This window comes from Melospiza georgiana, chromosome Z (genome assembly GCF_028018845.1).
Source record: "Melospiza georgiana isolate bMelGeo1 chromosome Z, bMelGeo1.pri, whole genome shotgun sequence".
Lineage (NCBI taxonomy): Eukaryota > Metazoa > Chordata > Aves > Passeriformes > Passerellidae > Melospiza > Melospiza georgiana.
This window is the reverse complement of record NC_080465.1, coordinates 7,675,916-7,692,393: the sequence shown is the minus strand read 5'-3', so window position 1 is coordinate 7,692,393 and position 16,478 is coordinate 7,675,916. Positions and strand designations below refer to the sequence as shown.

The window sequence follows — 16,478 nt, the reverse complement described above, 5'->3', positions numbered from 1 at the left end:
AAACACCACCTAAACATGGAATTGTTCCACCTCTCTAGGAGAGGCGGAAATTTAAAGAATTAACTGGGGACTTCAGGGCACAAGAGGCTGGAGGATGAAAAGAACTCTGTGGGAAATACCACAGAGGGGGAAACATCTCTTCCTGCTCAGAATCGGTCGAGGGAACATGTCTCTAATCCTCTCCTGTAAGGGATGCTGCTTTAGGTGACCTTTGCACTTCCAACTGCCTTGGACCAGAGCCAGGAAGATTCAATTATGTAAATGTTACATTGATAGATAGATAGATAGATAGATAGATAGATAGATAGATAGATAGACACGAAGAAAGATAGAGAGATAGATGTCACTACTATGATCTGCATTTATTGTCCTCTCTGTTGCTGGCCCACATCAACACTTGGTGGCCATTGCCATGATCAGCAGCAATCCTGAGATTGCTTTCCTGTTGCTCAATAAACCACACTCTTGGAGAATGTGGAGCATGTAGATCCTTATGGATTGCAATCAGACCCAGGGCACTGCACTGGGAACTGCACTCTGTGTTCATCTGTGCTCGGCCGAGTTCTTCTCTTGGACACGACCACACTGATGGTGCTAAAGTGCCTGGAATCCAAAGTGCAGCCCAGCCCTTCCCAGCTCCCGTGATTGCTGAGGACCAGCTGGAATGCAAAGCATTGATCTCCTGCTCAATTCCCTAACACAACACACAGTGATTCCCAGGGCTGCAGAAAGGCACGGGCACTGCTAATTTTAAGGTGATCTGTAAGGCCATAGTGGCTGGCCTAGAACCACAACAGCTCCTTCTGCACCAAGGTCCCTGCACAGAATGATGTGTTCTCATGCAAAAATACTGCGTTCCCCAGAAGTGACACCTTGGAATAAAAACTTCAAGCAGAACCATTCCCAGTGCTGTGTAAGGGCAGGAAATAATTGCAAAAAGAACCTGCATTGGGAAAAAGAGAAAATGAATTGGGTTTTCTCCTCCAAGTAAAGCAAAAAATAACAACAAAAAAGGGAGGGGAAGTCCAGTCCAAAAGTAGATAAATATTTCACTGCATTGCAGAGATGCTGAAGGTGCCTCAAGAGCCTCCCACTGTCCAGGCTAAAGCTCCCTCGGCACCTCCTCCCTGGCCTTGTGCTGCACCCCCTTGCCCAGCTCCCCTGTCCTTCTGTGCACACGCTGCAGCCCCTCCATGACTTTCTGCTCCCCAGGGCCCACAAGTGCACACAGCACTCCAGCTGTGGCCGTAGCCCTGCCCAGCACAGGGCCACGCTCACTGCCCTGCTCCTGCTGCCCCACTGCTGCTGGCACAGCCACCATGCCCTTGGCCTTCTTGGCCCCCTGGCCACACGCTGCCTCATCTTCAGCTGCTCAAAACCGCCAGCACCCCTGGCTCCTTTTGGGCCACGCAGCTCCCCAGCCACAAAGGTTGCAGCTTCAATTGCAGCATCCACCATTTCAAGAGCTTCTCTCTCTTCTGCAACCACATCTTATATGTAGATATTAAAAGATTTGGTAGGAATAGAATTCTAAGGTACTCTGACTTAACTTCAATGGTGTAATTTGCTTTTAGTTAAATGCAAGTTAAGACAATGTGGCAACCATGCCCTTAGGGAAATATTCCACCGTATATTGCTGTAGGAAACAACGTTCTCTCTGCAAAACCGGATTTGTAGTTCTTCAAAGCTCTGGGATGGAAATTAATAAATTACTATTTCTGCCTTTGATTTTTTTCTTGCATGAAAATGGATTTTCTTTCAACTTTCCTAGCTGGCCCTCTATATTCTACTGCCACTGGCCAAGCTCACAGCTTCCTCTACAATGCTTAAACACCAGGAGCACGAAATGTTCTTTTCTCACTCACCTCAGGATCAGTTCCGCTGAATACACGCCTCCGGTGACCTGTAGTGGGCAGGGAAAATGAACCACATGCTGTGAGAAAACTGCCTGGGCTGCTGAATCCCACAGAACAAGTCAACCCAAACAGAGATGATTTCCCATTTCATAACATCCCTCCAGGAGACACATTTCATACACAGCCAGCAAGAGATCAGGTCAATATCCTTGGTTTTGCTTACACTTTGGCCTGTTTTGCCAGTAAATGACTACAAACATGACCAAAAAAATGGAGATTTTTCTTTAATACTCAATGTCCTGTTCTACTAAACACATTAACAGCTTCTGAAATCGTCTCCTTCAGGTACATTTTTTAAAAAATCAGTTGCATACACCAATTCTCATTTACTTGCTGGAAATACTTGCCCAGAAAAGTTTCCCCAAAATCCCCCTGAGCTCTGGCACTTCTTTGTGAAACAGCAGAGCAGCAGCTCCAGGGTTCAATAGCAGACACTCACTGCTTTGGAGTTTGCATTTCATTGCAAAGGGAAGATCACAATTTTGGCACTCTGTAAAGGGTCAAGTTAGACAGTCAGATCCTTTCAAGAGAAACTGTTGAAAGAAAGAATCTTTCCCTGAATTCTGGGGCAAATTGCAGAGTTTTAAGAAGGCCTTCCAAGAAGGTCTGCCAGTCTACATTTTCAAAGGTGTCTTGCTTGTCCCAGCAAACTGAGGAAATGACAGACTCTGCTGCCACAGACTCTCCCGTGGAGGGAACAGAACCCCTGCAGGTTCCCTTGCAAATGCTGCCCCTGTGGCTACAGTTCACTCCCTTTTTAGATGAACGCCTTGACAGAAGCTTAACCAAAGCAATGGCATCCTGATGCTCTTTCTGTTTCAAAATCAGGCACTCAGTCACTAATGAAGAGTAGGAAGACATACAAAAGCCAGGTTAGGATACACCGTAGCCTAAGTAGAAGGGAAACCTCTACTTATGGGCAAAATTCGTAAAGTAATAAATGGAATATGTAATGCAATATGCAGCAAAAGCTGCAGTGGCCAGATGGTTCATTATTGGCATTTCTGCAACTTTTCTAAAAGCTACAAAACAAGCCTCTTGTCAGTGGGCAGCTGCCTACAGACAGATGCATTGACCAGGAAGGTTCTCCTGACCTGAGCAAGCGCTAGGGCTGCTCTGACACTCAGGCCTTCTGTGCACCAGGGCAACCTTCTGATGCCACTACGACAGTGTGACAACCATGCCCTGACATGACAAAGCAAACGCTCCATGTTGGTCTGTGAGTTTATGCCAAGCAATACCCAACCTTCCCTACAGCAAACACAAAAGAGCCTGGGAAGTTCTCCTCTGTCACAGAGCAGCACAAATTCCCCTCATGGACCAAACCCTGTTGTTCAGGGCATCCCAGAGGAACTCCAGGAGTGCTCCAAGCACCTACAGGCTGTACCCCAACTGAGCACTCAGATGGGACACAAGCAAAGGAAACCAGACCAAGAAAATGGCCCACTGTACCGCACATGTGAGAAATGACTCTCATTTTTAACATTTTAAAGGTGTATTAAACCTTAAAAAAGGAATGAATAAGGAAAAACTGCAGCATTGAGAGTCTCCATGACTATTAGCTACCTGGTCATTTACAAAAGAGATACTCTGCCTTTTATACCCTTAGCTCCTCCAAAAGTTTTGTCAGGCAACTCTTTCTCTGCTGTCCATTGGTGGAGATTACTGTCTTGCACCTTGACTGGAGGTCAGGTCTTGTTTCCCCCTGCTTGCTGGTCACAAGCCAGCCCTCCCCAAATGCCCTGACTACCAAGGCGATTACAAAGGGGGGGAGAAAGGGGGTGGGAGGATATATTACAATATCATCACTACACATTTGAGCATCCACATTACATCTGCTTCTTAATTGACAGCGCCAACCATGGCACTACTCATCTAGAACACACAGAACCAGGAGAGAAGGCACTGTTGGCATCACGGCTGAAATCTTTCCTAACAAATCTCCCCACATATTTGCCCCTTTCTTGGACATGCCCAGGGCTCTGGTGCATGTACATCTCTGCCTTTCTTCCCCTCTGGAAGCAGTCAAACTGGCAGCATCTGCCCGTCAGCAGCAGCTGCTCCAAGCTGGGAACGCCGCTGGCGGTGCTGATTTCCAGAGGCTTCTGTGTGCCAGGGGAAGCCAAGGCAGGAGCGGGCTGAACGGTGCTGGCGCTGCTGCTGCTCTGTGCCAGAGAGCCCCGGCTGGGCAGGGCACGGTGCCCACTGTGCTGCGGGCTCTTTCTCCTGCCAGAGCTGGGCACACCTGGCAGCAAGGCATGACAACTGGTGGGCAAGCCAAGGGCTTTCTGGGGCTGCTCTGCTCTGCACACACCCAGGACACCTGCAGCACAGAATCTTAACCCTCAAACAGGTGAACCAGAGGGAAACAGCTGGAAAAGATTTCATTTTTTCCATTCTTACCTGCTCAACAGAAGTCTTCAAAATAAATGTTGCCAAACAGGGCCTGATCCCTGCTGCCAGCTCAGGGTTAGAAGAGAGGCAATACTTGATCTCAGCACTGGGTGTGTGGGGAATCACTTCCCTGATACGTGCGCACCCAGCAATCTCTCTTACTAGTTTGTATCCATGGATCTAAGACATTTTCAATACTTTGCTGAAACTCACAGGCTAAACATTACCCCAAATTGTTTGATTTACTGACTGTTACTTATTGATTTATTGATACCTAAATCACTTCTCAGAATTTACTGACATGAGAATAGGAGTGTCCTGTAGGTCCATTCCAGTTTTTGTCACAGGTTCAGGAGGAGCCCCATGCCCAGAAGAACCCAGGACAAAACTGAACTTCCAAAGCAAATTGATTCTAGTGGTTGTTGTAGCAAATAATACACAGCAACCCCTGGATTCCTAAAAATCTGCGCAGCAGCAGCAGGAGGTGGAGCATGGTTCTCTGCAGCAGAGGAAGGTAGGCAGTGCACTTCCAGGACATGCCCTGGATCAAAACCATGTGCATTTCCTCCTTCTCACCCTTCCAGCTCAGAACCAGGCCCTATATCTCCTGCTCAGTAGTGGAATTTCCCAGTTACGGCATTGGCTCACACATGGTTGGCGTGTGAGATGAGGCCAATGAATCAAGGATTTGAAAGAACTGGAAGAGTTAAAATTTCAGCAAGATTTAGTTAGGGGGAAAGAGTATAACAAGAAGAGTAGAAATAATAAGGAATAGTTAATGTTGTGCAGGTAAGGTAGTTAAGGCTAGGGTAATATATCCCTTGCCTATCTTTACTATGTTTAAAGAAGCAGGATGGGATGCAGATTTCTTTGTGACAAAGAAGAGGACCAGAGCCTGCACCTGGGCCCCGAAACTTCAGCTATAGGCAAGAAGTGCAAAAGCCAGCCAACTGGTCATAAGTAAAGAGGTCAAATTGAGGAAGACGTCTTCATCAGAAGGACACCATTGCCCACTTTAAAATCCACCAACCCATTTGAAGTGAAAGACTGCAGAAATGTGAAGGAACTTTGGACTCAATTATAATACATTTTAGTACAGAGGGGGGTACGCAGTGTTACCTAATGAATACGTGTTAGGTTTTTTGGGAATTATATGAATGTGTACTCATTTTAGATGAGTAGAGAGCCAGTGATTCTTCACACATGTCTTTAGGAGACAACTCCTCCTGTGCCTGGCGCTGTAATAAACACACCACCTTCTAACTTCAGCTGTGGTGAGTTCTATTCCACACCTCATTTGGTGACCGTGGCAGGAACGCTTCCCTGCTCCAGCGAGAACAACCGCGCTGTGGACGTCTCTGGGCACTGCCAGGACATTCCTTTCCTGGAGGCACCTCCACTCTGGGCTGTTCCTCGTGGAGGACAGACAAGACTGCTGGGACTGTGGAGAAAGGGAGTGTTTAACCCTGTATAAAGTAACCCGTAAGGCGAACGCAGGGGAAGGGCTGCTCCTAAGTCACACAGAGATGTCCTGCGCACAACGTACGCCTGTACAGTTTGGGTTTGGGTCTGGCTGCCGGCAGAAAGGATTTGCTGTGTCAGTAAGGACCTGCTAGAAATTCTGGGGGTGAATTGAGCAAATGCTGTTTTATTGCTGCAATTTTTCCTGTGTGTCGTAATTGTGGTTGTGTTTTCAGTGTGTGAATGTTTGAGGGAGATGATGATGTGGGTGGATGCTGTTGTGATTTATGGTGTGTGTTGTGTTGAGAAAAGTGAGCACTCTGTCCCCTCATAAAGAGATACTCCTTTCCCGGTGAGCTTGTGTGTGTGGACTTTGTAATTGCAGGGGTTGGTACTCCCTGTGACTCCTGGTGCCTGGGTATATAGGGGGGTTGAGTGGTTTTTTCCCCACACTGTGGTCATTTGGGACTGTACGGTTGTGTTTGGGGAGATTTTAGGATTTTGTTTGCAACAAGTGCAGCAATTTATGGAGAAAACTACAGTGTGGTGATTTACATATGTTGAACTATGGTAGTTCCTTTCTACCATCCCCCTCCCCCAGGGTTACAAATCTCCTGCCATAAGGTGGACGCTCCCCTTCTCTCCTGGACATCCTCTTTCCTCTCCTGGATGCTCAGTTTCTCTCCTGGAGTTGTTCTCCATTAAAGCTGTGGGACTTTGGTCCTGAGAAGAAAGAGCCCCTCTCGTCTTTTGCTTTGTCCTTGTCAGTGTCACTGGGGTCCAGATTGAGACAGAGTAGAGATCCATTCTGAATTAGGTGAATTTTCTAGGAGAGATGAAAGGTCTGTGAGGCCAAAGCTGAAGGAAAAACTCACATGCCGGAGACAGTGAGGAGACAGAGAAAGAAAAACAGAAACGACCACGAGGTCAATTTGCCCCCGACCTAGGAATTCCTTTGATAATGAAGAACTGGCGATAAATGTCAAGCTGAATGAATATTTATGAATCTATTGTGAAACTGTATGCATATGCATTTGGAAGGGGGAATAAAAGGAGACCTGAGGTCTTCAGGGGTACGCATGCCTTTTGAGGAGGATTTCCTCTGCATGCGTCCGACGCATGCCATAATAAAAACATACCAAGCTTTACAACTTTTATGAAATTATGAGGTTTCTTCTTTTCTCCACAAAACACAGAGCTCACCAAACTGATCCCCCACGAGGCAAAAACCGACAAATGGCCCCACATGCAGAGCTCAAAAATTGGCCACATTTTTGATGGACTGGACTGTTTGCCACACTTTTGGAATTCCCTATTCCCACAGAGTCAGGCAATTTTTGAAAGGACGCACCACACTCTAAAACCCATTCTAGATCAACAAAACGATAATGGCCCAAGCAACACCTCTGATAAGGTTGAGCAAAGCTTTAGATGTCTTTATGTTTTCAATAGCTCATTTGCAGGACCTAATCCTCCAATTTTTAGGCACTTTTCAAATAGCACACAGGCAAAATTGAAAGAAAATCCTGCCGTTTTGATCAGAAACCTTGAGTTAGGACAAATTGAAGGACTATTTGCACTAATCACTTGGGGCAAAGGGTATGCTTGTATTTATTTGCACAGGTGCCAGACCTAAGTGGGTCCCCGCGAAGGATGTGAAACCGTCTCATACACAAGAGCGCACCGACAATTCCACCAGCAGGGAAATGAGCACGCAGATGTGAGCCGCACGGAGAAACTACGGTTCCTGCCAGACGTTCCCTGCTCAACCTGTGAAAGCTACAAATCTTGAGTTTGATTGTTGATTTTTGGACTGTGAAAATGATTTAGATCATAGAGCTCTTTCAGCAAAAGTGTGGTGTCCATTGTGTTCAAAAGAATTCTAAGATATCCAAATTTGTAGAAATTGAAGGTTAGAGGGACATTTTAGTGCCCTATAGTTGGCCAGTCCCTGAACAAGTGCTAAAAGATTTGCTTGAGAACTGAAATAGACAGGGAAGCTTTTGCCAAAAAGCAGCTGAACAGGAACATGGAGTTTGATCAAATGATATACTGGCATTTGTTGGTTTTGCTTGCTTGCTTTTGCTGTGCATATATGCCTGTAGATCAACCAAAAATGAATGTTTGCCTTGCTTTAGCCAAGTCAGCAGGTTCAGACACCATATGTTTGCCCAATTCAAGCCCAGACAAACCCTTTGTGACCTGTTTGATCAGTGTGCCAGTGCCAGCCAAGGAATGCCCAATACCCAACTTTGTAGAATACATCTTTGCAGAATAGGTCTCTATGCATTGGGTGTTTTGGCAGTGATACTAGTAGTAATACCTTGCATACATCAGTGTGTGTGACAAATGATGGGTAAAACTATCAAAGAAATTTTTATCACACAAGAGAGAGAGGTAGGAAATGGATTCACAGAGAGTTCTTGAAATCTCACACAGAAGGTGAATGAAGGTATAGATATGGAGGAAGGTTTTGAACTAAGACCTTGGAACAGACGAGACTTTTTTGGAACAATGACTTGTCATTGCTGTCAGACTTGACTTAGCCCTTTGAACTGGCTGGACTTTCACAGCATTAAAATTGCTATGTTGGAATATAGCAAGGCTTAATGTGAGCAAAAAGGATGCTTTAAGCAAGTAATAAGCAGGTATACTACAGTAAAGCTATGAAATGCAAGGTAGTTAATAACCGACACGGATACAAAGGTTTCTTTTCACTGGTACCGAGAGGGGGAATGTGGGAATCCTTCAAATCAGAGGATTTTGGGAAAGCTGCAAAAGGCAAGCATCAGAGACAGCAGAACTGCATTAGAGCTAAGCAGCAGCCATAAGATTTGTCAGCAGAAAAGTTTTAGAAGTAGAAAACTAAGGACAAAACGAACAATGGTCTGTGTATTAGTGCTTGGCTAGAATAACTTCCCTAAGCTTCAAAAAAGTATCTCTAGGAAGATATTAAGAACTTCTCAGCTTATAATAATGGAGTTCAGTGCATTGTGGTTTAAGGCTTACAAGCAGGTATTGTATTCAAAAGAAGCAAGCACTGTTTTAACAAAAGGTACGTGTGCTTATAGTGGTTGGATAGAACTACTGTCAGTATGCTTCTGCTTTGTGTGATTGGTCAAAAAACTTTTCAAGGAAGTTGTGCCATTAAGTTCTTTGCCTGCTGCCACAGATGTGAGCTGCTGGCATCTTCCCATAGTCAGACCCAAGTAATGAGACTGATGCTGGAAAACAAACAGCTCGAGGCACTTTCCTCAGCAGTCCCGTCCCGTTCGTGATTCGTACAGGGACCCCCGGCTGGCAATAGTGTATAGAAGTTAAATTACAGCTATGCTAAATTAATAGGTATTATTTCATACATTTTCATATCTTTTAATTTCATAGAGATTTATATATTTTCATTTCATATGGATTTCGTTTCTTCCTCCAGCTTGGGAGAGTGAAGAATTACAAAAGTGCAAAACCTTCTGCCCACACAGCAGTCAGCCCCCAGGCATGTGCATGCACACCCACCCACTGCACTTGCTCTTCTCAGCATCTCAGGGCTGCTGTTTGCACAAAATTGGGATGAATTTAACTCAACAGAGCCACGACTGGGGTGTCCAGCTTGTCATGAACACTCATGTGGCAACGAACAACACAGAGCTCTCAAATCACATGATCACAGGTCATTTCATTCCTGCTGGGCATTGAGGAAGTCTTAAAAGCACCAAAGACACAGAAAACGGGGTGGAAAACACTGGCATCATGGTACTGCTGGTATCCTCCTGGAGGAAAATCTCTTGGGTTTCTAAAGGTCATAGCTTTCCAAAAAGTAGGAAAACTGCTCAGCACTGGCAGCCCAATTGTGAATGGTTTTCCTAACTTGGCAAAGCTGGGGTGTTAACAATGGACTCCGTCCTTGGTTCAAATCACCTGCCCTCACCTGCAGACAAAAGCACCACCAGCAGCAGCAGAAGCTACTTCAGTCAATTTCCTCAAAAAGCTCTGTTAAATTTGGGAGAGGAAAAGAAAACACATCAGACACTGTGGATTAATGACAAGACTCTGAGGAACAGTTCCAAAGCAAAGGGCAGCAGCTTCTCTCTGGGCCACTCCTTGTGCTCCACGGCAGCCGGGCTGCCCTGGCTGCCCAGGACCCTGCGCCCCGCGGGCTCTGCAGAGCTGCACAGCGGGGAGGCAGCTTCGGGCACCTCAGCCCCGGGCAGGAGTGGCTGCTTGCTCTGCAGGGCTGCCTGTGGGCAAAAGCAGGGTGCTGGCCTTCTGCTCTTGGCCCTAGCCTGGCCTTGCAGGGCTAATCCTGTTCCCTGTCTCAAATGTGCTAAAGACAGACTTGTTTGTTTCCAGCTCTTCACAGCATTGATTTGCACCGCAAAGTACCAAAGGACTAAGGTCTGAATAACAGACCCTGACTGAAGCCTCCACAACAGGACCTGAGCCAAAGCTGCCCTCTAGATGATCTTTCCAACCCAATGTTCCACGTATCTCCTCCTTAACCAAGTATTAGTTTCAAAAATATTATTGCTTCCATTCACTGGTGAAACACGTCTGCATCTTTCTGCATGAGGAAAATGGACACGGCCACACCTGGCCTTGGTTCCTCCTAGAGCCCTGGGCAGGCTCAAGGAGAAAACCAAGAGGAGAATGAAACCAGCTGTGCCCCAGCAGAAGCTCTGGCACATTGCTTGTCCAGCACTGTCAGAGCCGGGCTACTCTCACAGCGCACTCGGGAGCCTCGTGGCCAGCAAAGGTGGAGGCACTGCAGCATTTCCCAGTTCCCGGCCGTGGCTCTGCAGGGCTTGGCTGGGACAGCTTCCCCCAGCTGATGTGCAGCTCTGGATGGAGGGGAAAGCATTGGGGTACCTGGTGATGTATCTTCCTTAATAACCAGAGGCACCCTTTTGTAATAATGCTGAGTGCATTGCTTAGCCTATTCTTTCCTGACTCTTTTTCACACTTTTGCATGACAGTAAATTACACTGTTCCTTCAGCTGGTGTCTGTGTCTGCGTCTCTGACCCTCCCCACCATCAAAACAAACACACAGCCAGTTTAGCACGAGACCTGCCTCTCTGCCAGCCCATCTCTTGGCAAACACCCCTGGCAGCCATCTCCACAAATGAAATTCCCACTTTGCAACTTCCTTTTCTGCAGAGAAGTGAAAAAAGAAGCCACTCCCAGTTCTGGACACCTCCAGAGACCACCTGCTTTCAGCAGTCACAACCCTGGAATATCAACCTCCTTCCTTAATGTCCTAGTTTAGGGCAAATTTGGTAGAGAGTCTCCACAGGAGGGCCCCTCCAGAAAGCAAACCCACACAACCCCTCCCCCCAACCGCTTCGGGAAGAATTCCTCAGAGAGAAGTGGAAAGAACCTGATGTGGAAAGAAGTGGAAAATACCGGATGACACTACTATGAAAAAGATGACAAAATCAGAAAGTCTCTTTCAGGGGTGGTTGCTCTGTTTGTCCCTCCGGCGCTGGGGCAGCTGCTGCAGCCAAACGGTGCAAATCCTCGGTGTTCCCAGGCCCCAGTCCAGAGCAGGTTTGAGATGGTCGAAAAAAAAGGAGAGGAGAAACAGTCCAGGAAGGAATTTGGACTGTTTAGCTAGAACGAGCTAGTGAGCAGAAGCAAAAGCAAGCAGAAGCGAGAGCAGTGAGAGAGAGAGAGAGAGAGAGAGAGCAAAGCAGAAAGCCAAAAGCAAAAAGCCAAAACAGCCCTACGTACTGCCCATCTCTGATAAGAGAAAGCAAAAGAAAACTTTCACTCTTCAGGGACAGTCTTAAAGGCACAGAACAAATGAATGGGGATACAAGCATCATAACGTCACCCCAGGACAGTCATGAAAGAACTTGACTGTGTAACTTGACCTGTTACCAAGTGCTTAAATAGTGATTCCCTTTGCAAGGAAATGCAAACTCTAAAGCAGTGAGTGTCAGCCAAAGCTCAGGGGGATTTTGTGGAAGCTTTTCTGGGCAACTGTTTCCAGCAAGTAAATGAGGATTAGTGCATGCAACTGATTAAAAAAAGGAAAAGACCTGAAGAAGAGGATTTTAAAAGCCATTTTATGTGTTTTCTAGAACAGGAGCATTGAGTCTTAAAGAACAATTTGCATTGTCTTGCTCGTGTTTGTAGTCATTTACTGGCAAAAGAGGCCAAAGTGTAGGCACAACCAAGAATATTGACCTGATCTCTTGCTGGCTGTGTGAATGAAATGTGTCTCTGGGAGGGATGTTATGAAATGAGAAATCATCTCTGCTTGGATTGACTTGTTCTGTTGGATTCAGCAGCCCAGGCAGTTTTCTCACAGCATCTGATTCATTTTCCCTGCCCACTACAGGTTACCTGAGGCGTGTATTCAGCGGAGCTGATCGTGAGGTGAGTGAGAAAAGGACATTTCATGTTCCTGGTGTTTAAGAATTGTAGAGGAAGCTGAGAGCTTGCCCAGTGGCAATAGAGTGTAGAGGGCCAGCTAGGAAGGCTGAACGAAAATCCATTTTCATGTGTGCAACAAAAATACCAAAGCCAGAGATGGATATATATAAATTTCCATCACAGAGCTTTGAAGAACTAGAAACCTACTTTTACAGAGAGACTCTTGCTTGCTGACAACAGATAGGGTGTAATATTTACTTAAGAGCAATTTCAATTACAGTTGAATTAGACCATTTTAATTTAGTCAGAGTGCCTTAGAATACTGTTCTTATAAAAATTTATGATATCTAATTAGAAGATGTCGTTATAGAACACGAAGGCCATCTTGCAATGGTGCAGTATCTGAAGCGAAATGGGCACCTTTGTGGCTGGGGAGCTGCGTGGCCCAAAAGGAGCCAGGGGTGCTGGCGGTTTTGAGCAACTGAAGATGAGGCAGCGTGTGGCCAGGGGGCCAAGAAGGCCAAGGGCATGGTGGCTGTGCCAGCAGCAGTGGGGCAGCAGGAGCAGGGCAGTGAGCGTGGCCCTGTGCTGGGCAGCGCTGCGGCCACAGCTGGAGTGCTGTGTGCACTTGTGGGCCCTGGGGAGCAGAAAGTCATGGAGGGGCTGCAGCGTGTGCACAGAAGGACAGGGGAGCTGGGCAAGGGGGTGCAGCACAAGGCCAGGGAGGAGGTGCCGAGGGAGCTTTAGCCTGGACAGTGGGAGGCTCTTGAGGGACCTTCACGAGGCTTCCATCAATCCCTGCATGACAGTGCTCAGCACAAGGGCCTTTCCTCTCCGAAACATCACCTCACTACATCCAAGGTCTTTAGACACTGCAGTCACTGTCACTTCTGTCTTGTGGTTTATGCACTTCCAATGGGGAGGAGGCCTGTTGCTTTTCTCTTTTTCCAGCAAGCAAAGAGGCTTCTGCACAACCTTCCCTGCTCCTTTAATCACTGAAAGGGATTCTGAGCCCTTTCTGGTTTTCCATGTCTTCAGCAGCATTAGCAAAGGCCTTGCTGACTCTTTCCTGCTTTTCCATTTCAGAGTGTACAAAAACTAAAAGCTGCCTTTTGCAGAGACAACCTTGCCTGCAAATAGCAGACAAGGAGGAATATCAAATTCATAGCCTTATACTATTCTGTTGAATGTGCCCATTTCAGTCTGGTTGGAGTGACTTTGAATGCCATTGCTACACAAAGTTCATGAGTTCTCCTTAGAAGATGTGTCTGTGGATGTGAGTAGAAATGAGGTTCTAAGGGCTAGGTAACGGCCTGTCCCTTTCTTTCTGTCTTGCCACAGGTGACAAGAGCCATTTTTCCCCTGGCTCTTTCTCCTATTCCAGAAGAAGACAGAGAGGAGGACAATGAGCCAGATGACCACCGCAAGCGTCCAGTCATGGTCACACCAAAGCCTGCTCATCTTTCCAAGAGAGTAAGCTCCCACTGTGGGGGGTGCTGCCTTTAGTGCAAGGCAGAGGTGCAAGTTTCTGAGCGGCCAGCACTTGCTGTGTCTGGCCAAGGATGCTGAGTGCTGGAGTCCTGCAGGATGTGGCCTTTTCCTGCAGGCAGTGACAGCTGGAAATTGGCCTTTGACCTGTCCTGTTGAGGCAGCACCGAGCTGGGGGCTGCGGCTGAGATTCTGGCTGCTTAGCTCAGGGAAGCTCCATCTCTGGGCTTCTGCAGAGTTACAAGGGCGCAAGTGGTAGTGCTGGAGGTCAAAAGGTTTTGTTGGTTTGTTTTCCCTTTTGGAAAGATGCCTTAACTTGTGGAAGTGTTCTGCAGTTTACTTGAGTCATTTTTAACTTGTAGAGTTACTGTTGGCCCAACTGCCTTTTGGCTTTTCAGAAGGCGCAAGGAGCAGTAGGGGCAAGTTTCTGCTGATCAGTTTTGTGCAGAAGTCTGCAGCTTGGGCAAGTGCACTGGAGCCCAGAGTGGGGGTGAAGCTGCAAGTGCTTGACTGCTGTGTTGTGTTGCTCGGAAGAGGAAGGCTATCTTGCAATGGTGCCTGCTGTATCTGAAGTGAAATGGGCACCTTTGTGGCTGTGGAGCTGGGTGGCCCAAAAGGAGCCAGGGGTACTGCTGGCCTTGAGCAGCTGAAGATGCGGCAGCGTGTGGCCAGGGGGCCAAGAAGGCCAAGGGCATGGTGGCTGTGCCAGCAGCAGTGGGGCAGCAGGAGCAGGGCAGTGAGCGTGGCCCTGTGCTGGGCAGGGCTGCAGCCACAGCTGGAGTGCTGTGTGCACTTGTGGGTCCTGGGGAGCAGAAAGTCATGGAGAGGCTGCAGCGTGTGCACAGAAGGACAGGGGAGCTGGGGAAATGGGTGCAGCACAAGGCCAGGGAGGAGGTGCCGAGGGAGCTTTAGCCTCGACAGTGGAGGCTCTTGAGGCACCTTCCGACAGACTTTCAGCAATCCCTGCGTGACAGCGGTCAGCAGCACAAGGGTTGTTTCACCACCAAACATGCCCTCACTGCATCCAAAGCCTTTACACAGTGGAGTGGGTGATGCTTCCATCTTGTGGCTTGTTGGCTTGTTGTTTTGTTAGGAAGAGAAGGCCTGTTCATTTTCCTCTTTTTCCAGCAAGCAAAGATGATTCGGCACAACGTTTTCTGCCATTTTGCAGCCCTGGATGGGATTGTGATCCAGTTTGAGTTTTCTACGTCTGCAGTAGCAATGGCATTGCTGTCGCTTTCCTTCTTTTCCATTTCAGTGCTTTCAAGCACTAAAAGCTCGGTTTTGCCAAAACAACCTTGCTTGCTGATAGCAGCCAGGGAGGAAAATCAACTTCATATCCATCTAGAGTGCTGTTCAATTGGCCCATTTTAATTTGGTGGCTGTGACTTAGAACCCCTCTGTCACTATGAAATATTTTGATTTGTCCTTCGAAGATGTGGTGGTAGATGTGGAAAGAAATGAGGTTCTACATGATAGGAAATGGCCTCTCCCTCACGCTCCTCTCTTCTCACAGATGACAGAAGCAAGAGCCGTCTCTCCCCTGGCTCCCGCTGCTCCTGGAGAAGCGGCCAAAGTGGAGCAAATTGAGGTGGATGAGCGCCAGCCTCCATCAGTGCTCACACCAGGGCCTGGATATTCTGAAGCTGTAAGTGCCAGTTGTGTGTGGTGCTGTCTTTAGTGCAAGGCAGAGCTGCAATATTTGGAGCAGCCAGCACTTTTGGTGTTTCAGGCTGAGGATGCTGGGTGCTGGAGTCCTGCCAGGAGCTCAGGATTTCCTCCAGCCAGCGACCACAGAACTTGGCCCTTGAGCTGTCATGTTGGGGCAGCAAAGGGCTGGTGCCTCTGGGAGAGCATCTGGCTGCTTGGCTCAGGGAAGCTCTATCTCTTGGCTTCTGCAGTGCTATGGCCAAGGGCAAAGGCGGTAATGCTGGAGGTGCCAGGCCTTGTTTTGTTGGTTTTCCCTTTTTGGAAAGCTATGTTTGGCTTGTGAAAGCAGTCTGCACTTTCCTTGACTGGTTCTTCACTTGTACAGTCTCTTTTGGACCAGCTGTCTTTTGGCTTTTGATAAGGTGCAAGGGGAGGATTGTGTGGTCCATGCAGCTGTGGGGGGCCATTCCTGTCCCATGTGGCCAAAGAAACAAAGTGCGGAGTTGCGAAGCCTTCTTGCCAGGCCAAAATCAGAAGCGGCCAGTTTCTTTTGATGCATATTTTGGTGCAGTCTGCAGCTTTGGCAAGTTCCTTGGAGCTTGGAGTGGGGGTGAATCTCCAAGTGCTTGACTGCTGTGCTGTGTTGCTCGGAAGAGGAAGGCCATCTTGCAATGGGGCCTGCTTTATCAGGAGTGAAATGGGCGCCTTTGTGGCTGAGGAGCTGCGTGGCCCAAAAGGAGCCAGGGGTGCTGGCGGTTTTGAGCAGCTGAAGATGAGGCAGCGTGTGGCCAGGTGGCCAAGAAGGCCAAGGGCATGGTGGCTGTGCCAGCAGCAGTGGGGCAGCAGGAGCAGGGCAGTGAGCGTGGCCCTGTGCTGGGCAGCGCTGCGGCCACAGCTGGAGTGCTGTGTGCACTTGTGGGCCCTGGGGAGCAGAAAGTCATGGAGGGGCTGCAGCGTGTGCACAGAAGGACAGGGGAGCTGGGCAAGGGGGTGCAGCACAAGGCCAGGGAGGAGGTGCCGAGGGAGCTTTAGCCTCGACAGTGGAGGCTCTTGAGGCACCTTCCGACAGACTTTCAGCAATCCCTGCGTGACAGCGGTCAGCAGCACAAGGGTTGTTTCACCACCAAACATGCCCTCACTGCATCCAAAGCCTTTACACAGTGAAGTGGGTGATGCTTCTTCCATCTTGTGGCTTG

General features: G+C 48.0%; 1 protein-coding gene across 1 annotated transcript in view; it reads left to right on the top strand.

The window, feature by feature from the left end:
• The first annotated feature begins 12,556 nt into the window (after positions 1-12,556).
• Positions 12,557-16,478, top strand: part of LOC131095752 (serine/threonine-protein kinase PAK 3-like) — a 32,256-nt gene continuing 28,334 nt past the window's right edge. The window contains exons 1-3 of the mRNA XM_058043831.1: positions 12,557-12,641; positions 13,529-13,617; positions 15,149-15,280. Coding sequence (XP_057899814.1) covers positions 12,557-12,641; positions 13,529-13,617; positions 15,149-15,280 — 306 coding nt within the window. The remainder of the gene's footprint in view (positions 12,642-13,528; positions 13,618-15,148; positions 15,281-16,478) is intronic.